Source organism: Polyodon spathula, chromosome 5, assembly GCF_017654505.1.
Source record: "Polyodon spathula isolate WHYD16114869_AA chromosome 5, ASM1765450v1, whole genome shotgun sequence".
In the NCBI taxonomy this organism is placed as follows: Eukaryota; Metazoa; Chordata; class Actinopteri; order Acipenseriformes; family Polyodontidae; genus Polyodon; species Polyodon spathula.
In genome coordinates, this window is record NC_054538.1 from 31,911,297 (window position 1) to 31,933,879 (window position 22,583).

Below are 22,583 nucleotides of genomic sequence, written 5' to 3' on the forward strand. Positions count from 1 at the left end.
TATAAAATTTGCTTGCTACACAAAGTAGGAGTAGAGCAGGAAAATGTTTCTGTTTCTACAAAGGTTTTTACCTGGCCAGGCTGTCCCATTCTTTAGAAAACTTGTCAAAGAGCACTTCTACAGCACTAACGTAGTCGTGGTAGTCTCTGGTTCTCTGGAAGTCTCCCTCCCTCTGCGATAACAGCTTGTTCAACTGGTGGCATAGCTCAAGCCACTGGTTACTCAGGCGGCCGATCTCTGCATGCTCCGGGGACTTCTGTCCCTCAGTCAGACTGTTCACTCTCTCTGTCATCCTTGTGATGATCACCTGCTTCGCCTGGTGCTGCTGACTGAACTCCTGTTTGGAAAAAAAGAATAGTCTGTAAATACATTAAACAATGTCTATATACTGTTGTTCATGGCTAAGTGGCCTAGTCTTTCAGTGAATTCCTTCCAAAGAAAAACTGAACTATAAGACAAGGTAACCTTGATGCAATCATTACCAATAGTTTTTCATCAAGTGACGTACAGTTGCCTCATGTGTGCTGAATCACTTACCAGTATATACAAGCTCTATTTCATGTTTAGCCTTTAGGTTTGGAACTTGTAGAATTAGTCTAAGGGATCCATACCTTCACTTGTAAGAGCATATTGTGTGCTATCTTTGGTTCTAGCTCTGCTGGTCTTCTGTTGAGGTTCTGCAGCTGAAGCTCCATCTCCTGGAAGTGGGCTGTAAGCTCTGCTTTCTCCTGTTTGATTTCTTCCCATCCTTGGGCCATCTCTTGAGTTCGGGACATAATTTCTTCTATCTAAATAAAATACAAAGCAATCAGATTACAGTTGAGTTGAGACATAAATTGGGATTTACTAGCAGTTTTCATGGGGTCCTGGAAGATAGAAACATCACTTATTAATATCCAGTTACTACTATAAACTATTCAATAAAATTGTCTTTTTGAAATGCTGCTGTAATAACAGCCTTAAATAACTTGATGTCTTGAAGTTTCAGCTTGGATTAGAAATTAGTTTATTCTAAATTTAACGTCATACAATTGCTACAGGCTTTGGCTGTTGTATGCTTATAAATAATTGCTTAAATGAATAACGTGGGCCTTGCAAATTACTTTATAGTCCTACCTTCTGTTTTATCTGCTGGATTTCTGCTGCAGTCCTTCTCACAGATTCATCTGAAAGGTCACACATTGAGCAGATAAGATCTAGGTATGTACTGGCTTGTTCCTGTAGTGCTCTGTAGTGTTTCACCTTTGAGAATTAAAAACAGAAGAGAACGGAATATTTTCAGAAATCTACTTAACCTAACACAGTCTGCTAGCTCAAATGTCTTATCTGCACATCAGCTGTTGCTTCATTCCATTACAGTGTATTACTACCAAGGAAGTCATCCTCCAGTACGTCTCCAGCTATGTCATAATACAACACAGTATATCCCCAAGCTGCTGCAAACTGCACAGCAAATATGTTATTTTATTTTTTATAAACCTACAATTGCATGCCAAATATCATTACAGCTTTGTCAAAGAACATTACAAGTATTTTGCATGGTTTAAACTTGTTTACCTGTTTGAGTGCCTCTTGCAGACTGACTGGTGGCTGAGTGTGCAGCTGTAGCTCCTGCTGGACAGTGGAAAGCCAGGTTTGGCACTGCTGTAACGTATCCTGATGGCTAACATGCTTCTGAAGCTCCTGATCTAGTCCCTGGTACACCTACAAAACAAGAATAACCATCACAATTGAGTGTATATGACATATATACTGAAGACTGTTGAGAAACATTTTAATGGTCTACAGTAGCTACTAACAGAGAATCACACTGGTGCTTTACTTACTCGCTGGGCTGTGCTACAGATGGCAGAATAGCTGTCTCTTGTCCCCTGCTGATGGGCTTGTATCTGCTGTTTAATTTTCTCTTGAAGATGTTCTGTATAGCCGCCGATAAGATCGTCTCCTTTATCCTTCAGACTTGTCAAGTGCTCCTCAAAACCAGCAATCTCTTCCATTACTGCCTGTTGATTTAAAGGCAGTTTGAAAAGCAAACTTTTATTGTCGTTTCAGAATTACTTCTTCCAATAATCTATTCAAATTGTTTACAGAGAGCTGAACGTCTACAGGTACTGCTGTATGACACAAGGAACAGGGGTCCCCTTTTCAAGAAGAAGTGAGCTTTACCATATTAATTGGGAAATGGGCAAATGCAGTTTTCAGTTGAGCACAATAGACTTTATGACTTATTTTACTGTTTTTTTTTAATAATTATTACTTAGTAATGAAAACTCACTCATGGAAAATATCAATGGTATTTACTCACTGAAGGCCAATTAATGTTATATTTTTCTAGATTCTGCAAGTATTAAATTGCTGATCTTGTATATTTTCCTTAAAAATAGTATAAACATTTTATCAAAAGCGCTCCTTTATTTCTGTACCTTGTGCCTGGCCAGCTGCTGTGTGGCCATCTCCAGATTGCTGCTCTGCATGGAGTCTGAGGTGACCAGGCGACTCGACATCTGTAGCAGCCACCTTTCCACCTCCTGCAGGTCGCTATTGTAAGCCTCGTGTTCCTTCACTTTCGTCACCAGGTTCTGCACATGTGTCTAAAGAACACGAACACACACTGGTTGAAAACAGTAGCACATTTATTTTTATTTAAAAATAATTTAATTGCGTGTGCAATTATTATTTTAGCTCCGATTTCCTTCCAAATTGGAAAGCCCAATCGCTTTTCACCTCAGTGCAGCAATTCCCCACATGGCTCAGGAGACCCAAAGGTTGTGGGCATCCTCCAATCCCACGACCAAGCCAAAAACTTAAGAGCGGATGTCAGTGAGCTACCAACCTCTGGAGGACAAAGCCAGCCCTGCCTGTTTTGCCTCCCTAACCCACGTGAGCGCCACAGCCATTCAACGCTCCCTTCAGTCCCTAGCAAAGATGAGCCACTCGGAGCACAAATATACATATAAATTTTAGAGGTATTTGTGAAATTTATTCACCAATACCTCTAAAATATATCTTACAGCATCTGAATCAAAAGGATCTATTCATAAAACATAAAATCTACTGTTATTGGCATTAACAGCCTAGCAGAGTTCACGAAAACCACATTAATTTTGGCTTCTGTTCTAAAAAATCATTACCATAAACCATTTTTTTTAAATATTTACCCATACAATATAATAAATCCTGCTAATACGTAGAACAACAATGATTTAAACTATGGATGTGGAAATAAAGTCTCATGTTTTCAGCATCCCAGTCTGCCTTTGCCTCATTCCACTGCTTGTTAAACTGAAGCTTCTTACCCGAGCAATATTGCACAGCTCGTGATAGTCGGCCTGAAGTTTATTCATGTTGTTGCTGACAGAGGGGTCCTGGATGGTGTCAAGCAGGGCCTGCCCCTTTTCAATCACTGACTTTACTGAAGATTCATGGGACAGGACTGTCTGCTGGATAGTCTGAAAACATAAAAATGTGTTTAGGACATGGTGCACTCCAACAGTTAATAACAGTTAACACTAGCACTGCCATAGCTGCTTTTTGAATAGCTTTTGCAATTCAAATGTAAATATCTCCACGTATGTGAATATCCTGTGCATGTCTGTTCTTAAGTGTGAATAAATATTTGAATTAAATACCCATACGGTGTTTCAGCTGCAGAATCGTAAAAATGAAAACATTATATACATTATAAAGCTGTAATAGAATTCTGAACAGAGAGACAGAGCCTTTGAACTCTGTTTCACTCAAAGCACTTTCACGTTGCATAAGCTATGTTATATTTTAGTTTTATGCTATTTTTATAACTAGTTGTTTATGTTTTATAATTTTATATGTGCATACAGCTTTCTATAACTGTTTATTGCGTAAAATTTATTTTATTATAGTTTTTCATGTTTATGTATATGTGCTCTTTTTGATAAAAATAAGAAAAAAGTTTATTTTCAATGTAAATATGGTGTTCCTGCTCTGAAAATGTTATGTATGATTTCATAAATAAAAATATTAAGTTGTATCCAATTGTCTGTTTTTCATTTTCATATCGAAGCCATTTTAAAATGGAGCTACACATTTTGCAGGTGTGGCAGTTGTATGTAGTCCAAAATCTTGGCAGTTCTAGTGTTAATAACATACATCCACCGTCACAGCTGTAAACACAAATGTAGAGCAATGAAGTAGATTACCAGCCTGAATTAAGTGTGACATGTAGACAATCTACACTGAAAAAGGCACTAGCCAAAACATAGTTTTACCTTAGCTGAAGCCACAGCAACTTTCAGTTTTAGAAAGCACAAAAACTCTCAAACACACTAAAGAAACGCAATGCCTGTGGCTCATTCCTCTTGCATACCTTGTATTTTGCTAACTGAGCTTTCTTCTCATAGAGCTCCGCTTTAGGTTCCACAGGACTGTTCAGTAGGGTCTGGGTTTCCATCAGCCACTGTGCCTGGACCTTGTACTTTTCCAAGAACTCTTTGGACAGATGCATGCTCTTCTCCAGCGTGCTGAACTCTACCCGGGCGGCTCCTATCAGCTCATCGAGCTGAGAAAGCTGGGTGTCCACTTCTTGCTTGAGTTGCTCAGATTCTGCTTCCTCCAGGTAGGCCATCGCTTTCTCTGTCTTCTCCCTGGAGGCTTTCAGGAATCCGTGACCCACCTCAATATCGCTCTGTAACAACTGCACAGGCAAAAACACACTAATTGTTTATACACAGCGTACAAAATACATCTTTTATAACCCTGGTTCTATGTCGGACCAGGTCCAACATTTTTAATTTTCTCTTTCCAGTCCGATGTTGGACCCTGTCCGACATCATCAAAAAGACGTCAGGTCTCTAGTCGTTTTTTCTCCAGAAAAAGCAGAGATAACCTTTCAATGGCCGACCGACACTGATAGGGGCCGAAAAATAAAAGAGGGCCATATTTGAGTAAAACACATAGCAGGAAAATGTTTGGTAATTGCTGCTTCCGCATCCAGCGCTCAAAGAATACCAAGGACATTTGCAGAGCTTTTTGAGATGTTATAGTAATAAAATAATGACTTAGATCGCATTAATGAGGAGTTTGGTGGTAAAACGAGTGATCAGGAGAGGATTTAGCAGTATGCACGACCATCAAGAGGTATGTGAAAAATACAGCGAACAAGGGGTGGGGCTTGGCTGGCGATACAGTACTGAGTTGTCCTTTGCTATGCAGTGCCTTTTAAACCTGTTTTACTCTGAAAAAAAAAAAAATTAAAACAGCGCGTGTAAAATAAACAGCGCTTGTGAAAATAAATTGGACCTGACGTGCCTGACAAATGCTGAACAAATGGACCGCTAAGGGTTAAATCTTTTTGCTTTGATTTAATTATTTTTTTAATCACAATTTGAATAGTACCAGTGTATTGGTATGTTCTTGTGCTTAAGAGGACACTAGCAAATCGGTCGATCTACATGTCTGACTGCTCATTTGATTTATATTGGCAATGCTTCATAACTGTAGAAGAATTTCTTCTGCGTCTCAGAATTGCAAACATGCAAAGAATATCCATGTTCCATCCATCCATTCATTATCAATAACCGCTTCATCCTATACAAGGTCGCAGTGAGCTGGAGCCAAAGCCTGACCCAGCAGACAAAGGGCACAAGGCAGCACTACACCCCAGACGGATGTCAGTCCATCACAGGGCAACACACACACTCAAAGGGCAATTTAATGAGACCAAATCAACTGGAAACCTGAGTGCCCGTCGAAAACCCACTCTAACATGGGGAGAACATGCAAACTCTACACAGACAGACCCCAGAGCCAGGAATCGAACCCGGGACCCTGGAGCTGTAAAGCAGCAGCGCTAGCCACCACGACACCATGCCGCCCACCTCCAGTTTCTTCATCTTGTTCTCCATGGCAACTCTGTTGACCACGCTGATTCTGACTGCTGTGTTTTTTAAGTTCTTCTGAGCTGCACTGAGCCAGTCAGTGCAGGAGTTAAAGACTGTCCTCGCCTCCTCGATACTTCTGATTTCTTCTTCAAGCTGTTTCATTGTCTCCTAAACAAGAAGGCATTATTATATACAGTGCTCCCTCTATATATATGGGTGGGTTTGACAGTTTAACCCTTTTTCTTCCTTGCAGCTCAATGAACTGTTTATGTGTGCTCTAAGGGGTTTGTTAGGATTGGATAATTGCTTGCATTTTCAAATTGCTTCGAATTTCTTTTTTTTTTTTTTTTAAACCAGATCAAACATTTCCCTCCACACTACACGCAATAATAATTTTGTTACTATCACTTCTAGATCCTTGATGCACCTGGCAGCACTGTGTTCAAGTTAAAATCCAACTAAATGAACAGCAGTCATGATATTTTGCCACCACTGGCAATGTCTAAGAGGATGACTACAATAAGGATTTTACCAACAGATGAAGCAGGAGAGCCTGGTATCTCGCGGTGAGCTGTGTGGCACGGCTGCTAACCCTGCTGCTGATGTGGGTCTCTTCCAGGACCTGCTGGGCCAAGGCACTGACACCTTCCACTTCATCTTTATACACCAGCGTCTCTTCATGCCAGCTCTGAGCACGGGCACAGAATAAATACAAACGCAATTAAGCAACTCCTTGTTTGATTGCATTTACAACCAAAGCACAACACAGAAAGTGAAATGGCAATTAAGTTGACGTTGAGTCAATTATCAGCTTTGACTCTACTGCTTACAATTTTTTTGTTACGAAACTACTCTTAGCGCAAACAAAAAATCGAATTACTAATATCTATGGTTCAACTCAACAGTAGCATTAAGTTTAATCCTGAACAAAGAAGTCTGTACTTATAATTAGCTGCTTGGTCTTGTTTTCTCTTACCTTCAGCATCTGCAGCTGAGCCTCCTTGGTGGCCCTATCGGAGCGCCTGTCTGTGCGAATGTTCCCCTTGCTCTCCATGTTCCTGAGCCATGCATCGAGGTGCTGGAACTTCTGCTCTATCTGCCGGAGCTTGGTGAGTATGCCATTGAACTGGGCCCTGCTCTCTGCCAGCCTTGCCTGGTACACCTGCCAGTCCTGCTGCACCGTCTCCAAGGCGCGGTTCTCTATCTGAGGGACTCCCCAGGGGATCACCTGCTCCCGACTGCCAAGCACTGTGTTCAGCAGGGCCTGCCCCTCAGTGCAGCGCACCTGGAGGTTCTACAACACAGCAATAAGAAAGGAAGTTTTGCTCAGGATGACAATAACCTAATGTAATCCATGCATACACTTGCAAAACTGCAGATCAGTGGTATAAATAACGAAGTGTAGTTTGAAAATATGTAAATATCCACTATATTTTGTTACAGCAATAAATCCAAATCAGTGGCGTGGAGATGTTTGAATCCAATTTTCTTTTTCTCATTGTTTTACACACATTTCTTAAGTCATAATATTAACTAATATGCAGATTTGGTCATCGTTTCTGAAGGTAAAAGAAAAACTCCACAGCTGGGGACTGCATGCTTTTTCAATCTAAAGATTTTTTTAACCTAGCATGGTAATTCCACTTTAGCTCTTACCTGAAGCTCCTGCAAGGTATTTTCCAATGTTTCTACATTTCCCTCCATCTGAGAGTAGCATCCCAGTTTCTCCTGCTCTTGCTCCAACCAGTCCTCAAACATGTGGAGACCTCTCTGGTATTCCTGGTGGGCTAGGACCAGCTCCTCAGCTTTAACCACTGACCCCTAAAGAAAACAACAAATTGGTATGTTTAGCACCATTGTGTTTGTTGGCAGCTGTTATGATGACATCTTGCATTCATTCAAATCCAACAACAGAATAACTGAGTGAATGGCATGGATCCAAACTAAGTAATAGTGGAGCTTGATATAAGGCAAGTTAAAATGGCCATAAACATCTCACTCAGTTATTCAGCCAACCTCATTCATGGAATAACCACAGTACTCCAAATGCATTGTACAATAAAGGAAAAGCACAGACAAACATGGAAATAGAGTGCCAAAACCACACAACTACTGAGACAAACATAACAAAATACATTCATGTAATATATATATATATATATAATATATATATATATATATATATATATATATATATATATATATATATATATATATATATATATAAATGATGACTACAAACCACAATGCTCTGTCAGTTAGTACTAAATCAAGGATAATAAAGATCATGGTTTAAAAACCTTAGCCTTGTCTTTGACAGCGCTGTATCGCTCCTGAAGATCCTGAATCTCCAGCTGGGTTTCGTAGTGTTCAGCCATACTGGAGCCTTTCATGGCAATAGTTTCCAGCAGACTGTTGTGACTCAACACTTCTTCATGCAGTAACTGAAAAAAAATAGTTTTGGGCTTGTGTCATTAGCTCGTATTTTCGTTGCGCTCAGATCCCTATTAAGAGAATGGAGCTGTCTTCCCTGCTTTTTTATTATATATTCCATATCGTCTAGTTGAAATGATAATATCCTATACCATTTCATCATCTATTTTGGTAAGCACGAAAGTTACGAGGCAGATTTGTATTTGTGAATACAGTAACTACAAACTACCTATAAAATAATGACAGTTAAAACAGAGCACAAATACAGACACATTGCTTCAATATCGTAAGGGCAGCTAATCGTATGTAGGTATTAAAGACAGCAGGAGGTTACAGATATATTGTTTTAAATCACATCTGAATGAAAAAACATATATACCTCCCTGTCATTGAAATATTTATATTCCAAACAGAAAAAGTCTTGAGTCTCTGTCACACACTTTTTTTTTCAGTTGAAACAAACCTTGGCTTTGCCCAGATTAGCAGTCTTGTCCCTCATCTCTGAGTATTGCTTCTCTAAGCTGCTAAGGTTCTCGTCCACCCGGTCCATCCAGCTGACAAACTGTCGAACATCGTCTTGGTAACTCGTCCACTGGGACAGTGCTCCTTCGAGCTGGCTGCATGTGCAGAGTCAGGTTATTTTTGAAAATTAAATTACATTTGGTTAATATTCCAGTGTGGATTACAACTGAATTACCTTTTAACTTTACTAGTAGCGTTTAAATTACTGATCCTATTTTTTAATAATAATAATAAAAAAGTAGTCCCAAGTTAGCACTGATTACAGGTTTAATATGAATAAGTGTCATGACTATACAGTATATTTACAAATTTGCATTACTGTCGCCAAGGGAAATATTCTGAACAATACTGTTTTCCATTTTTTAATGGGAAAAACAACAATTACCAAAATAATAAGAAACAACTTGAAACTACAGTCCACACTGTACACAACGTATGTTATCCTTTCTGAAAACAATCACGATAAGGAAACGATTTGAGAATTTAGCCCATCATGGACAAATAATCCACAATGTTGCATACTGATAGCTAAATAAATACCTCTTGCATTGAACAGAGGCAGATAGAAGGGTGTCCCAGGAGTCTTTGATATCCTGAATCTGTTTCCGGAGAACTGGGACTCCTTCCTGTGAGGAGTTTCTCTGGACTGATTCTCCACGTGTTAATAACATCTTCAACTGGATCTCCTTCTCCTGTCTTGCAGTAAGCAGGGCCTGACATAGAAAAAAACAAAACAAAACAAGCCACTTCATGAAATACAAAATGTTCACAAATAAGCTGCCGTTTATATTATGCCACCACAACTTGGCTAAATACTAAAGAGTGCATGAAGAACTCTTATCAAGAATAATTGTGCAACAGTACTGTAGCTATCAAATACACTTCACAAAGCCTGAGGCTTGTTATTCACGGAAACACGTACTTGATATAAATCTTGCATGTTGCTTTATTGCTTGTGTTCAAATTTGTTAACAACAAACTATCTACATTGATTTCATTTAGATAAAAACGTCACTGCCTTAAGCCCGGGATAGACAGCCATGGGACACAAGGCATTTTGCCGCCTGTATCACTGCCATTGCTTTCATATAGTGTTGGACAGATCACCCTCTTAGACGCAGATGAGGCTGAGCGGTACTGCTCAAATCGAAACCAGAGCGATTACATTACATATCGCTTTGTAGTTTTCCAAAAATTGAAAAATGTGACATTTCGAAATCTAACATGAAATACTGTACTACTACTGTAGACTTTTGAGATACAATTTTGTAGTTTCTTAGATGGCATTATATTAAATAAAATCTCAAAATTATGTTTATATAGTTTTTATTTTTTAATTATCTCTACATCCTAATATTGTACTAGGTGATGCAAAACTTTTGGCCATATATTTAAATTATATTTGAGTACATAGCCCAAGATGTGGTACTGACAGCTACTGTACCACATAGTGCATACTGCTCCTGCTGTCTGGGTGCAGACTAGCATGAAAATGCCCGGCAGTGCCATGCCATGTCTGTCTGTCTCGGGCTTTAATGTAGGTCCATGATGAAAATCTGCATTTTATTAAAATCCTTGTAAAATATACATTGTATGATGTGCTTCCGTACTTTACCTCCAGTTTTGACATCCTGCTGTCCAGAACATTTTTATCAGCAGTGGGGCTGCAATATGACACCAGCATGTGGTTGGCATCAGCCACCCAGTCATGCAGCTCCTTCAGGCCCTGGGAGAAGAGCTGGTGTTCGGACACAATCCGCTCCATTCTAGAAGCCTTTTCCTGCAAACAAGACACACCACATCTCACCCTTACTAATCCAACATCAGGCAAAACTTTCAGGGTAATGCGCCATACCTATTCTAATACGGCACCAAGCACTGAACTATTACAATACAGTGAATTTTGATGAATGTACTAGTAACCGATTAAGTATCCTAGACACCTCCTATTATTGGGCAATGAATTTTCTTTTTTTTTTTTTTTTCAAGGTTTCTTAAGCATTGCCAGTTTTGTTTTATATTAATATTTTGTTCAATCACCAAGAAAAATACCAAAAATATTAATATCCATATAAAAAATGGCATTATCTTTTGTGTCAGTTTAAAACAGTAAAACACTAATAAACAAATATCTTTATACAGGTATGGTAATCAGCACTTCACCACAAAGGCTACTGATTAGGCAGACACAATTACCTTTGTCAGGTTGCTTAAAGCTAGATACTGTGCAGACAACTGAGACACTCGGTGCATAAAGCTTTTGCCGGCTGCTTGTCCTTCCCAGAGCTGGTGAGCCTTTTCTTTCAGCCTGTTCAGCTGAAATTCCTGACAGGCTATTTCCTCAAGGACAGACTGTAAAGCACAGGCAGGTTATAACAGAAGCACGCCACACAGAAGCAACAAACCAAACTGTATATTTAATGTGATTAACACATAAGAACCATGTTAATATTGTTAATAATACAAAGCAAAGCGTTCAAGCAAGGCACTGCAGCTGAAGTGGTCCAAACATACAATGCCATATCTGTCAGAAGCATTTTGGAACCGTTAAAACATAAATAGTGTTTTATAGCATTCAAATACTGGCAACATTTATAGCACAACAAACTGTAAAATGACAAAAGCGTGTTGTGGTTACCTCCTTGGCGTCTATGGATAACCAAGTTAAAAAACAACGGAATGTGTCCATAAACAGGCACAAGAAACCAAGAAATACAAGGATAAGATTTAGTGGTGAACGTATGACAATAGAGGACATGGGAGCTTTAACCCAGATACTGTAATAGGTCATGATGGAGATGACCCTTAATGCACATTTGATACATTCAGGAAAGTGTGCAATAATTATTTTAGTTAAAATGTACCGTAAAAAACGTTGTATAAGTCGATTTTCTAGTCATTTTTGCAGGGCCCTTAAAAGGGGGGAGCGACTAATATACCAGTGTGTCTAATATTAAACTACTGTATCAGTGCCACAATGGGATTACTACAGCCACGGTTATGGCTCACACAAACTTAACTGTCTACAACCCTAATTAATTTTTCAAGATCTACGGCATTCAGGTCATGCTGCTGAGTAGACCACTGTTCTAATTAAAAATTGTAATTTGTTACTCACAATACTCTTAGTCATTTTGAATGTTAAATGCGAACTTTCAGACTCTTGACTTACCTTTCAAATGTCACAGCTATATTGCTTCACTGTTAACACAATATCTACCAGTCAATGAATTTCCTTATTCCCACCCTCCCAAGCCATTGATTTGTCAACATTCAGACTGAACCCGCCCCTGGGATCCATGGCAAACAGCTATTGGTTAAAAAGCCGAGTAGTAAACGTTAAGTCTTCAGCTCATTTTAACTGCAATGCTATAATAATGCAGGTGACTTCGAGACTGGATAAAGTAGAACAATAAAAAACGAAAATGCGACAGAACAGGTTTGAATTTACTGAAATACACGTTAATCGCAATATTGAAAAAACAGTGCGTGACTGCAGACGAAACAAAGACAAATTTAAAATGGCAAAAGACAAATTAGCCAATAGAGGAGGAAAGTGCTTATGTTCCGATGTAGAAAACATTGTGTTTGAATGGAGTACTCTGAATGACTTTAATATATATTATAAGTTGTTCTACATGTCAGTGCAACGCTTCTAAAGTATGTGTATGGTTATGGTTCAGTAAAGCAAAAGCAGATATGTTCCTGAACTTGTTTGGGTACTTGATAAGCTAAAATAAAATACCGGTAGGTTAGGTATAACTTGATTTTACATTCTGTTAATTACTACTTTTTTAAATATTTTGAAAATTTGAAAAAACATCTCTAGCAGTTTAACTAAAAATGAAAAACAACACTGTAAAAATATTAATGGAATAAAATGTTACAAACAAGGGTTATTTTGAAACTAAACCTGTGGATTTTTGTTTATTTATCGGTGTTGCGCATGTAGGGAAAAAATAAATTGTAAAAAAAGTATTTTAAACACAAAAAAGGTGTTTTCCTAAAATTGAAGTCTCAAAAAAATGGGGGCGGGGGGGTTTGGCCTTTGAGAAAAAGAGGCCTTTGAGGTCTTGAACGTTTGTGATTATTTTTTTGTTTTGTTAGTCCAACAAAAGACATCACATCTCCTTCTCTTTATTGAAATTCAAAGCTAGTTGGTTCTGTTTACATAATTTATGCAAACTGATATCTCTTAAAATAAGACACAGCCCAAGCACAACATATTAACTCAGAAATCATAAAAAACTGCTAGCCATTGTTCAAGGCAAGACAACCCTTTATTCCATATTAATGCTCGGATTCACCATTGGCGGTGCAATAGCAGATGCAGCAGGTGCAACTGCACTCGGGCCCCAGAGGCGTTCAAAAGTTTTTATTTATTTTTGAACAATGATAATATCCTTCGCATTTATATTTGCAGGTATTTGTATCGCTGTAGATGCCTTGGATGCCAATAATTCAGCTTGTACCCTCCCTCATTTCAACAGGTATCGCTATTGTCTTAATTATCCTATTTTTTTTCCCCCGGAGGCTGGTACGAGGCACGTCTTCATGGAAGGTTTTGGGGTTCTATTCAGCACAGACATACGCAGTTATATTCTGTGTGCGCGATTCATCCTGTAGTTTAGATGGAAGCTGTCGGGTGCTGCTGCGGGCAACAAAATAAACTACAGCAAGTCAACATTCCTGCATTTCTGATTTAAAAATAATAATAAAAAAACGGTTTCCTATGTGAGGCAATTTCTGCAAATGTCTTTGCAGAACTGTGAATTCTGTAATAATTTCTGTGATTATGATTAAGAAATAGTGTAGTGTTGGATGTAAAGAGGTACGCAAAATAAAATAAAGTAGGCAAGTAGAAAACGTTCTCATTGCATACTGTTTCATACATGCTAACATTCTGACAATGAAATACAGTTCAATGTTGAATACAATCTACCAGGAGCACCCATTATTCGATACCTGCAGCTTGTGCTGTTCCTGTTTCTTGGCTTGGAGGTTGTGGAGCCGGGCACTGCTCTCCTGCACTGCTGTCTCTGTGCTGTTCAGCCACTCCTGAAGAGGCTCTCCACTTGTTTCAAAGTCCTTCATCTGGGACAGCAGATTCTGGAACACCACATAGAAACTGCAGTCAACTTCACTAAAACACAGCAGATGTGATCTGCAGCCTATGAACGCTGTATTAGTTCTACTGGTTGATTTATTTGACCCTCTTTATTAACATCCCTCGGACAATAGCAGAATGAGACAGATCTAGGTGCAGTAACACACCCCTACACCCTACCAATATCTTGCCAGATAGTTAAATGTAATGTTTTACAGACTTAATTTATCAGTATCAGAAACCATTGGTAATACAATCCTATTATTATATTCCTTGCTTTAACAAGGCTGCCTAGTAAGCAAAAATCGCTTGATACTGTAGATAGTGAAATGACATACAGTTTAATGATGTCCCATCAGGAAATACTGGCAGCTCTGTACCTGTAAAGCTGTCTCCCTTTGATGCAGACTTGACAAAAGGTTCTTCCAGTCTTCCCTGGCACTGGTTACTTTAGCTTGAATTGCCTCAGCTTTCTCTTTGGGTATAATAATGCTCAGCAGTTCTCCGCTGAAGAAAACGGCATTCACTTTGCTTTGTCCTTGCTCTCTGTCAGATAGGAATTCCTATAGTGAAAAATTTACAAAAGATATTGTAATTATAATACATTTTCTTTGGATGTTATTGTAAAATATAAAAGGATATAAAGGATATACGCATGGGATAGTTTTATTAGGATGAAAAAGATTTTTGCATCTAATCCATGCATAATGTATAATAAACCAATAGTGGTGCCTAAACCTATGTAAAACATGTGCTCCATGTGGACACTCACGACTTGGAAGTGATGCATAGCTGAGTTTTGTATGAGGAAAGGTTGTCTTGCTATGGCTTGCTGTATATGTTTTATGGTTTATGTCAGGATTTACCTGTATTTTCAGTGAGCTGGTAGATGCCTCATTAATGTTCTGAGGGACGTCAAAGCACTTGGCGGTGGTGATTCTGGCGCTGACAAGCCACTGCTGAAACTCTCTGAGAGATGATCGGAATCTCTGCTCCAAGAGCTTCTCTTTGTTCTGACACTCTTTAGATGCTTGAAGACTGAGACTGCCGGGAAAATAAAGCGATTGGGAATACAAGTTCATGAGGTTCTTAGTGACATAAACAAGACTTCCAGTGAACAAATATCAGTACAATATCAATGTGCTGATTCTTAATGCAAGCTGCGTGCAAATGATTTGTAAAATAACATTCAGTCACTAGGTGGGGCTAAGCACCAAGTACAAACACTGTTAGAACCAAAATGAAACAATAAAATGTTCCATATTTAATCTTAGTAACTATTTTAACTATATTTAACACAATGCTTTATGAAGTGATTTTTAGCATTTAATCTGAACCATAACAAATTATCAATAAACCATGAACAGGCATTGGAAACTAAATACTAAAAACATGTGTATGTAACCTGAAACAAGTCAAAGGTTAAATTAAAAGTGATACAAATGGAAAACTATGAATCAGGGAGCAAAAATAGATCCTTCTGCCTTAGCTAAACTGCTGATCTTCTCACTGGGAATGTGTTACCTGTTGTACTCCTTAATTAACGCAGACACTTTCTCTGAATAACAACTGAGATCTCTTGAGAAGCGGCAAAGATCATTTAGCTGAGTCTTCAGGCGTTCTGACATATGTTCTGCCTTCACCAGAGCATCCAATGTGCCCTGTTAACAAAAAACCAATAGGCTGTCAAACAAAAACAGGTTACTTGAACAGGGAGGTAACTATGTCATGAATCATTTTGGTTCTGTTTGCTATGGTTATAGTACATGTAGAATACAGTTTTTTGCCTAAAGGTCAGAAAAGTGCTTCTAATAATATGTATGCACTACACACAACACATGCATAATCTGGTATAGTGTATTTAGTTTAAATTCAACCTGAAAGTTTTGTCCATATTTAAGTAGAACATTTAGACAATTCATGTAATTTTCTAAAGTTGTCTCAAACATGTTTAGTTCTTTTGGAAATGCTGCCAAATGTGTTTTTAATGAAGCAGGTACTGTAATTTATTAACAACAAGCAAAGCTAAAGGCAAGACAATAATTAACTGAAAATCTGTACCAGTTGAAAAGCCATTAAAATGAGGGAAATTTTGATTTTTAAATTCATAAAGCATGAACTACTTAGTAAATGCAATGGATTTACAACCATGTTAACACATTCCTGAATTTAAGAAAAATACCCAACTGTAAATTGGATAAACATTGCAATGCATGTGTGTTTAGAACAAGTACTGGCTTTTGAGAAAGCAAATGTGTACGACAGGGAGGAGCTCCTCCTACCTTCACTATCTTCCATCCCTCTACCACTTCCTCATTGGTGTTTCTGCACTCCTCCACTTGGTTCAGCTTCTGTCCCCACTCTTTGAGGTGGCTGCTGAACTCTTGCAGAGCCTGCTCCAGCTGGCTGGCCTGGGCTGCAAACTCCTGCTCTGAGCTGGCCACCTGACTGAGTGTGCTCTCCAGGCTGCCCTGGGTCTGCATGGTGCTCTTTTCCCACTGCACCCAGTCAGACTGCAGGGCCTCCACCTCCCTGTCTATCAACTCGCAGCCGATGCCTGCCGTCTGCTCCTTCACCACTGCAGCAAACTCCTGCACTCTGTTTAGACGTTCTCTACCATTCTGTCTGGAATCTAGCAGTTCCTGCAATGGAAAGTTGTTATGGTAACCATCACAGTGTTAAACAAAAGTTTATTTTTCTTAGGAACTAATTCAGGTTGATGATCTGCGTTTTAACTGTCCCATATGACTCTACAGTAATTTTTAACTATTATTATTATTATGAATTATTATGAATTATTATTATTATTATTATTATTATTTTTATTATTATTATTTTTGTTTTATAATGCCCACTCCTATTGATCAGACTTTCCCAATGTAACATAATATTATTCCACAATGTTATCTTTGCTGAACATTAATTCAGTCAAACTCACAACTGCATTTGCACTGTGCAATACCAGATGTGCCTCAATGCGCCCATCCATATACACATGGCACATATATAATTTTTTCTTACTTCTGATGTGTTTGTGCCATTAGAAAAACCATGAAAGCAAGGCTTTCAATCCCAGATTAGGAGATGATAAAAATGTAACACGCACTTGCGGGTTAACTCAGTCACTGTTGTAAAGTATGGATTTCCCTTATTTTTAAGTAATGAACAAACATGAAGCTATCATCAACAGATAGTAACACACTATTAAAGACCAAATTTAAGGGGTGAATGGCTTGTAGTGTGACACTGATGAAAAATGGAGGAAAATTCAACATAAAGATTCACTCTTTGCCTTACCTGAACCCTAATCAGCTTTCTTTGTACAGACGTGGAATCCCCAGACAGATCTGACCAGCGCTGAAGCTCTTCTTTTGCTGAATGCAGCCAGTCTGTGAACTCGCGGACTGCTTCATGATAAAGACGATGCTTATCTACTATATCCTCCAAGCTTTTCACTTTCCCCTGAAATAAAAGAAAGACTAAATAAGTAGTGAGTTAGTCTAGATTTAGGGTTTAGGATTAGCCTTTGAGTATCTTTGGAAAGTCGCTTGATGTCTTGTCCTCCCTGAAAAAAGTAGTCAACTGTGTGAAGAAACATAATACAGTAATGCAAACTAGTTGTAAACTGCACTTCAACACCCTATTTTATACATAAAAAAGGAAACTGAATTATATTACCTTAACTACTGCTGTGATGTCCCCGAACTGCGCCCTCATTTCAGTCTGGGCATCTTCCCTGAAGGAGGTGTCTCCTGTTTTCTCCAGGAGGTCTCCGGCCTTGTCTGACAGTTGACTGAAGGTCGCCGAGTGGTTCTCCAAGTCAGCCAGTACAGCTCGATTCCGGTCCAGCAGGGAGGCTTTTTCCTTTAGTCCAGGCTGCTGCTGCAGGGGGGGCGCCACCTCCTGCTCCACAGACTCCAGCCACTGCTGCAGCTGGCTCTCGCACTCCAGGTAGCTGTTCCACTGAGTTACTGTCCACTCCAGCCGGCTGGAAAAAATGAAAACACAAGCAAACATGGGTTCAGCATTATGAGACCTGTAAACTTAAAAACTGCATCTCCATATGCAGCAGTGGAAAACATATATTACCTTTGATTCTATAACCAGTAAGTAAGTTTCATGGTTTAGTGTCTTGGGATCTTTAGTGTTAGTGAACAGAGAAACAGGACACCATTGGAAAGAAAATACCAAATGTTAGCTGAGCTAATTATTTTATTGAATAATTCAGGAAAATAAGCTGAGCTTGGACCCTATCTCCTTTGTCAAAATAAAGGGCATCTGAGATTCCACCAAGCCTCTTGTATTTAGACCAACACATTTAATGAAAAATGGTGCTGGTCAGCAGGGCAGGGCAAATTCATTTTGATGAGAAAAAAAACACCCAGCTTTTCACTTTTCTACTAACCTTTTTTTGATTATTTAGCTCCATGAGATGTCATGAATGGCGGCACTCCGAAAAAGTTTGCTGCTGTTAAGGTTTGTGTGCAGGGACATGGATCATACAATAGCTGCTTTTGTTTTTGCACTTTTCAATGACTGGAAAAAGCAGTGCACAAAGAATTGTGTCTGTACCTGTGGCAGCTCATAGAGGCCATGATTAAGTTGACCCACACATCCTTCAGAGTCTGCAGTTGGGATAGGATCTCTTTCTGCCCCTCTTCATTGCTGCTTTTCAGGGTTTGTTCCCCTTTACCGATGGCCATGTTTATTTTCACTTCGCCTTCACCTTTCATCAACAGGATTTCCTTTACAAAAGCAAAACAAAAAATAATTTCTGAATTCAAAATTGAACTCATGACAACATTTAACCAAGGCAACCTGTGTTACAAATTAACTGTTGTAATGCTAAGGTTTGATTTATTAGCAAGACCCTTTTTTACTGCCTACAAAATATTGCAAAATGTTGGCCTTCGGGTGTTTATTTAGATGACAAGATTCATATGCATGTGTTTATCTCTTTCACAACTGACTACTGCAACAGATTCATTAATGTGCTTTGACTGCTATCATCTCTAAATTACAGGCTGTTTGAAATGCTGTTGCTTGTGCTGGCTAGAGTGTATTTGTTTGCTGTGGTTCACGCTATACCTGCACATGCACAAGCCTCTTCTCCAGGGATTCTTTGCTGCCGATGGTGCTGTCGATGACAGCCAGCCTGTCTTGCACCCCTTCAAGCCAAGCCCAAGTGCTCTGCAGGGTCTCCTCAAAGGCCTGGTGTTCCTGCAAGGCCACCTGACAGCCACGCAGCCTCTCTTTTGCCGTCTTTACCAGGCTATGGTAGCTCGACTGGAGCTGGGAAGTGGTGCGCACCTCCCTCCCATCCCCACGTCCCGACTCACTAAGGCCTTGAGACTTTTGGCACAGCTGCTCGAACGAGTCCCTGTGGAGAGCACAGGCAGGAAGAAAACATTAACCATTGGCGTACTGTGTTTCTGTTCATTGTTACATTATCAAAAGGTTTTACTCCAAACTGTTATACCACTTTTTTTTTTTTTCAAGAAAGGAAAAAACACCAACTACAATTTCTAAAAAGAATGAGAAAGTTGTTTATTTCTGGTTTAGTAACTATTGGATGAATGTTCTGAAAAAAAAAAAAATCTTACAAATGACAATCTGGATTAAAAAGCTTTTGTTTGGTGTTAATTAAATCCAAAATAAAATATTGTTCCCGAGTCACACATTTAACATAAATACTCGTAACAGCTAAAATGTTAATTCTTGATTACTGGACTCTCACTACCCAGCAGCCAGGTTCATTTGCTGTGCATGCAGTTGAAATGAATTGTTTTGTGGTGTTTAAATAGAGAAGGTAGATAATAAAAATAATCAACAAATAGAGCATTTGCAGCTCTGGGTACAGTATGCTTTCTTCAGAGTGGATACCTTTCTCTGAGCAGCTCTTCATGAAACTCCTCCACCCTCTCCACCTCGACCTTCTTCTCAGGAATGTGCTGTTTAGTCTCTCCCAGTAACTCTGTGTTCAGCCTCTCTTCCATTTGTCGAACCCAGGAGCTCAGTTTTTTCAGCTGATTGTTGAAACTGCAGGAAAAAAGTATCAGTGCTTCTAAGGATTTTTTATAAACAAGGACCTTGCTGTAGTATGACAATGGAAACATAATTTACTAGAAAAAGATGGTTGGAGGGATCAACATAAACAATAAAAATAACGAACACACATGTGGAATATGGCAATGTCCTGTCAAGTAGATTCTGTGTGGTTGCCTCCCTCACCCTGTGAGCTCTGCAACACTCTCCTCTTGGGCCTGCTGGTTCTGTCTGCACTGCTCCACAAAGCTGTCCCACTCCTGCTGGCTAGAGGTCAGCTGCTGCTGGATGAGACCCAAGTTGGGTTTGGGTAAATGCAGTAACAGCTTCTCTCCATCCTCACAGACAAGAGTAAGCCTTTTCTCGCCTTCATCCACGCAGCTCAGGGCTTCCTGAAGGACACAGCATTGACAACAGAGTTTACAATCCAAACCCCTGACACATACTGTAATGACTAAGGAAACTCAGTCAGAGACTACAGGAATCATTACTATTTCTGTCCTGAGATACACAGCAGAGAGTTTACTGTCTAAACAAATGAGTATGGTTGTGTCTGTTTATTTATTTTTATACTGTTTCTTTAATAAATTAAGTATGTTTGTTTCTTTTGGCAGCTGTTTCTAAAGAAGCCAGTAAGAGTCTGAAACTTCTTTCAGGTCTTGAGCTGCAAAGAAAAAGGGTCAACTTATACCCAGGCATACTGAACACAGGCAGCTCTAACAACATATTCCCACCTTCAGATTTCCCAGCTGCAAAAGCAGCTACTGTACCTTCAGTTTCTGCAGTTTTTCTTCCATGACACTCACGTCGCCAGACCTGTCAGAGCACTCCCTCACTGTATCCTTAATGTCTGAGAGCCAATCATGAAACTTCTGGACCAAATCTTTCCAAAGGAAGCAAATCAATTCAGACAGGATGTTATAATCACAGAACTCAGAGGCACACTGCAAGAACATAGGCCTACAATGACGATTGTAACGTCTAAGGTTTGTGTGGGTGTGTCTGGAATGCATAAATTGTTTCAGATTTTATGTGGGGCCAGCTGACCAAATACATGGCAGAACACTGACACACACTAAACAAGAGAACTGGTACCTAAGCACTAGTTTTGGTCTTCTTCTTTTGTGTGAGTTTTAATTCACATTGGCTGTATATTTAATTAAGATTCAGTACCCTAATGCATGCTATCAACCTTAACCTGTTTTCTTTTCTATGCCCCACTCTATGACATGATCTCACCATTGAAGTGTTGTTTCAGATTGTTGTGGAGGGTGCTCAGAGTTTTGGAAGCCAGCTGGTTCACAGCTTCGTACTTCTTAATTAATTCAGTGACCATGCAGCCCAACTTCTCCAGCTCATTGGAAGGGTACTTCCTGCACAGACTGTTGAGGTTCTCCCGGGTCAAGTCAATGCTGCTCTGCTGCTTCTGAAGTTCCAGCTGTATATCCTGTACAAAAGAAGATTGATAACATGTTACAATAACAAACAGACTTTTGCATACTCTTTCCCAAAATACTCATATACAGCATATTTTTATTATTTCTGTTCTCGTTACATTTGAAATGGATTGTTTCATCTAAATCCTTATCATAATATTATTAACATTAATGTGTTGTGGCATCAATTGTACTTACATTTATATTCGACTCAAGACATAAAGGTAGAGAGCAGGGCAGCGATGGTAAAATGAATGCTGAATCCGTACCTTTACTTTCCTGAGATCCTCAAGGTCTGTGCTATGTGGAGAGGAACAGAGAGACTGCTCCGCATTGACCAGCCAGGCAGTCATCTGAGAAATAAAGCTCTCCAACTGCTGCTTCTGGGAGCTGAAATCTCTCAGAGTCCTTCTGGCTATTTCAGACATCTCCAGGGCGTGGCCAATTTTCTTTCTTAGATTGGCTTCAATTACCTGAAGAAGAAATATCCCCACTTAGTACAAAAAAAAGCACAGGTGATGAAGACAAAAATTAAGACTAAGAATTACCTGCAGCTCTGTAGGAGGTTCCTGGCTCTTTGTTATTCGCTTCAGCTCTGATACCTTCACATTCAGTGTCTTCAGACCTTGTTCTTTATTCTCCACCTCTGACTGCAAACAATATACATATTTATAATATGAAACAGGGGGTTCCTCATTGAGGTAATAATGCTTCATTTTTGATGAGGTCTCCGGGAAACCTGATCAAGGTAAAGGTTTGCAATTCACACCTCAGTATTAAATCTTTGCAGATCTCTGGTGGGAATGCAAGATATCTGAAACAGATTCTCTTACTCAAGCACTATACCATAGCAAATAACGCAAATCTGTATCTAGATGTATTTATGCAATATATCAGTTATGGGTTTGTGGTCAGCAGAAATTACTTCAACAGGGCTTGATTTAGAAAAAGTTGAATTCATCCCATTTGAGGTATAGCTTTACCTGAAACTCTACCAGTCGTGATTCCATTCTCTGACTGTTATTGAGGTTGGTTAAATTTTCACTGAGCTCTGAGATTGAACTGTTAGACCACACGTCTATTTCATTGCTAATATTCAGGACATCTTCCCACAATGCCAAGCTGACACTGAGACGTTCAATGTTGTCATCGATTCTTTCAGACACCTGTTTCCAAGAAAAATAG

The 22,583-nt window shown here is 39.3% G+C and overlaps 1 protein-coding gene across 1 annotated transcript in view; it reads right to left on the bottom strand.

The window, feature by feature from the left end:
* LOC121316402 (nesprin-1-like) overlaps positions 1-22,583 on the bottom strand; it is a 161,502-nt gene that overhangs the window by 87,251 nt on the left and 51,668 nt on the right. The window contains exons 42-74 of the mRNA XM_041251476.1: positions 22,382-22,564; positions 21,947-22,048; positions 21,668-21,871; positions 21,202-21,409; positions 20,733-20,845; positions 20,149-20,354; positions 19,801-19,956; positions 19,006-19,297; positions 18,490-18,662; positions 17,596-17,905; positions 17,215-17,379; positions 16,200-16,559; positions 15,442-15,578; positions 14,784-14,961; positions 14,298-14,480; positions 13,776-13,919; positions 11,007-11,162; positions 10,426-10,590; positions 9,351-9,523; positions 8,752-8,905; positions 8,156-8,299; positions 7,512-7,676; positions 6,832-7,149; positions 6,388-6,543; positions 5,853-6,023; positions 4,343-4,669; positions 3,297-3,449; positions 2,424-2,591; positions 1,827-2,003; positions 1,558-1,704; positions 1,117-1,242; positions 612-788; positions 72-337 (exon numbers count right to left, since the gene is read on the bottom strand). Coding sequence (XP_041107410.1) covers positions 72-337; positions 612-788; positions 1,117-1,242; positions 1,558-1,704; positions 1,827-2,003; positions 2,424-2,591; positions 3,297-3,449; positions 4,343-4,669; positions 5,853-6,023; positions 6,388-6,543; positions 6,832-7,149; positions 7,512-7,676; positions 8,156-8,299; positions 8,752-8,905; positions 9,351-9,523; positions 10,426-10,590; positions 11,007-11,162; positions 13,776-13,919; positions 14,298-14,480; positions 14,784-14,961; positions 15,442-15,578; positions 16,200-16,559; positions 17,215-17,379; positions 17,596-17,905; positions 18,490-18,662; positions 19,006-19,297; positions 19,801-19,956; positions 20,149-20,354; positions 20,733-20,845; positions 21,202-21,409; positions 21,668-21,871; positions 21,947-22,048; positions 22,382-22,564 — 6,257 coding nt within the window. The remainder of the gene's footprint in view (positions 1-71; positions 338-611; positions 789-1,116; positions 1,243-1,557; positions 1,705-1,826; positions 2,004-2,423; positions 2,592-3,296; positions 3,450-4,342; positions 4,670-5,852; positions 6,024-6,387; positions 6,544-6,831; positions 7,150-7,511; positions 7,677-8,155; positions 8,300-8,751; positions 8,906-9,350; positions 9,524-10,425; positions 10,591-11,006; positions 11,163-13,775; positions 13,920-14,297; positions 14,481-14,783; positions 14,962-15,441; positions 15,579-16,199; positions 16,560-17,214; positions 17,380-17,595; positions 17,906-18,489; positions 18,663-19,005; positions 19,298-19,800; positions 19,957-20,148; positions 20,355-20,732; positions 20,846-21,201; positions 21,410-21,667; positions 21,872-21,946; positions 22,049-22,381; positions 22,565-22,583) is intronic.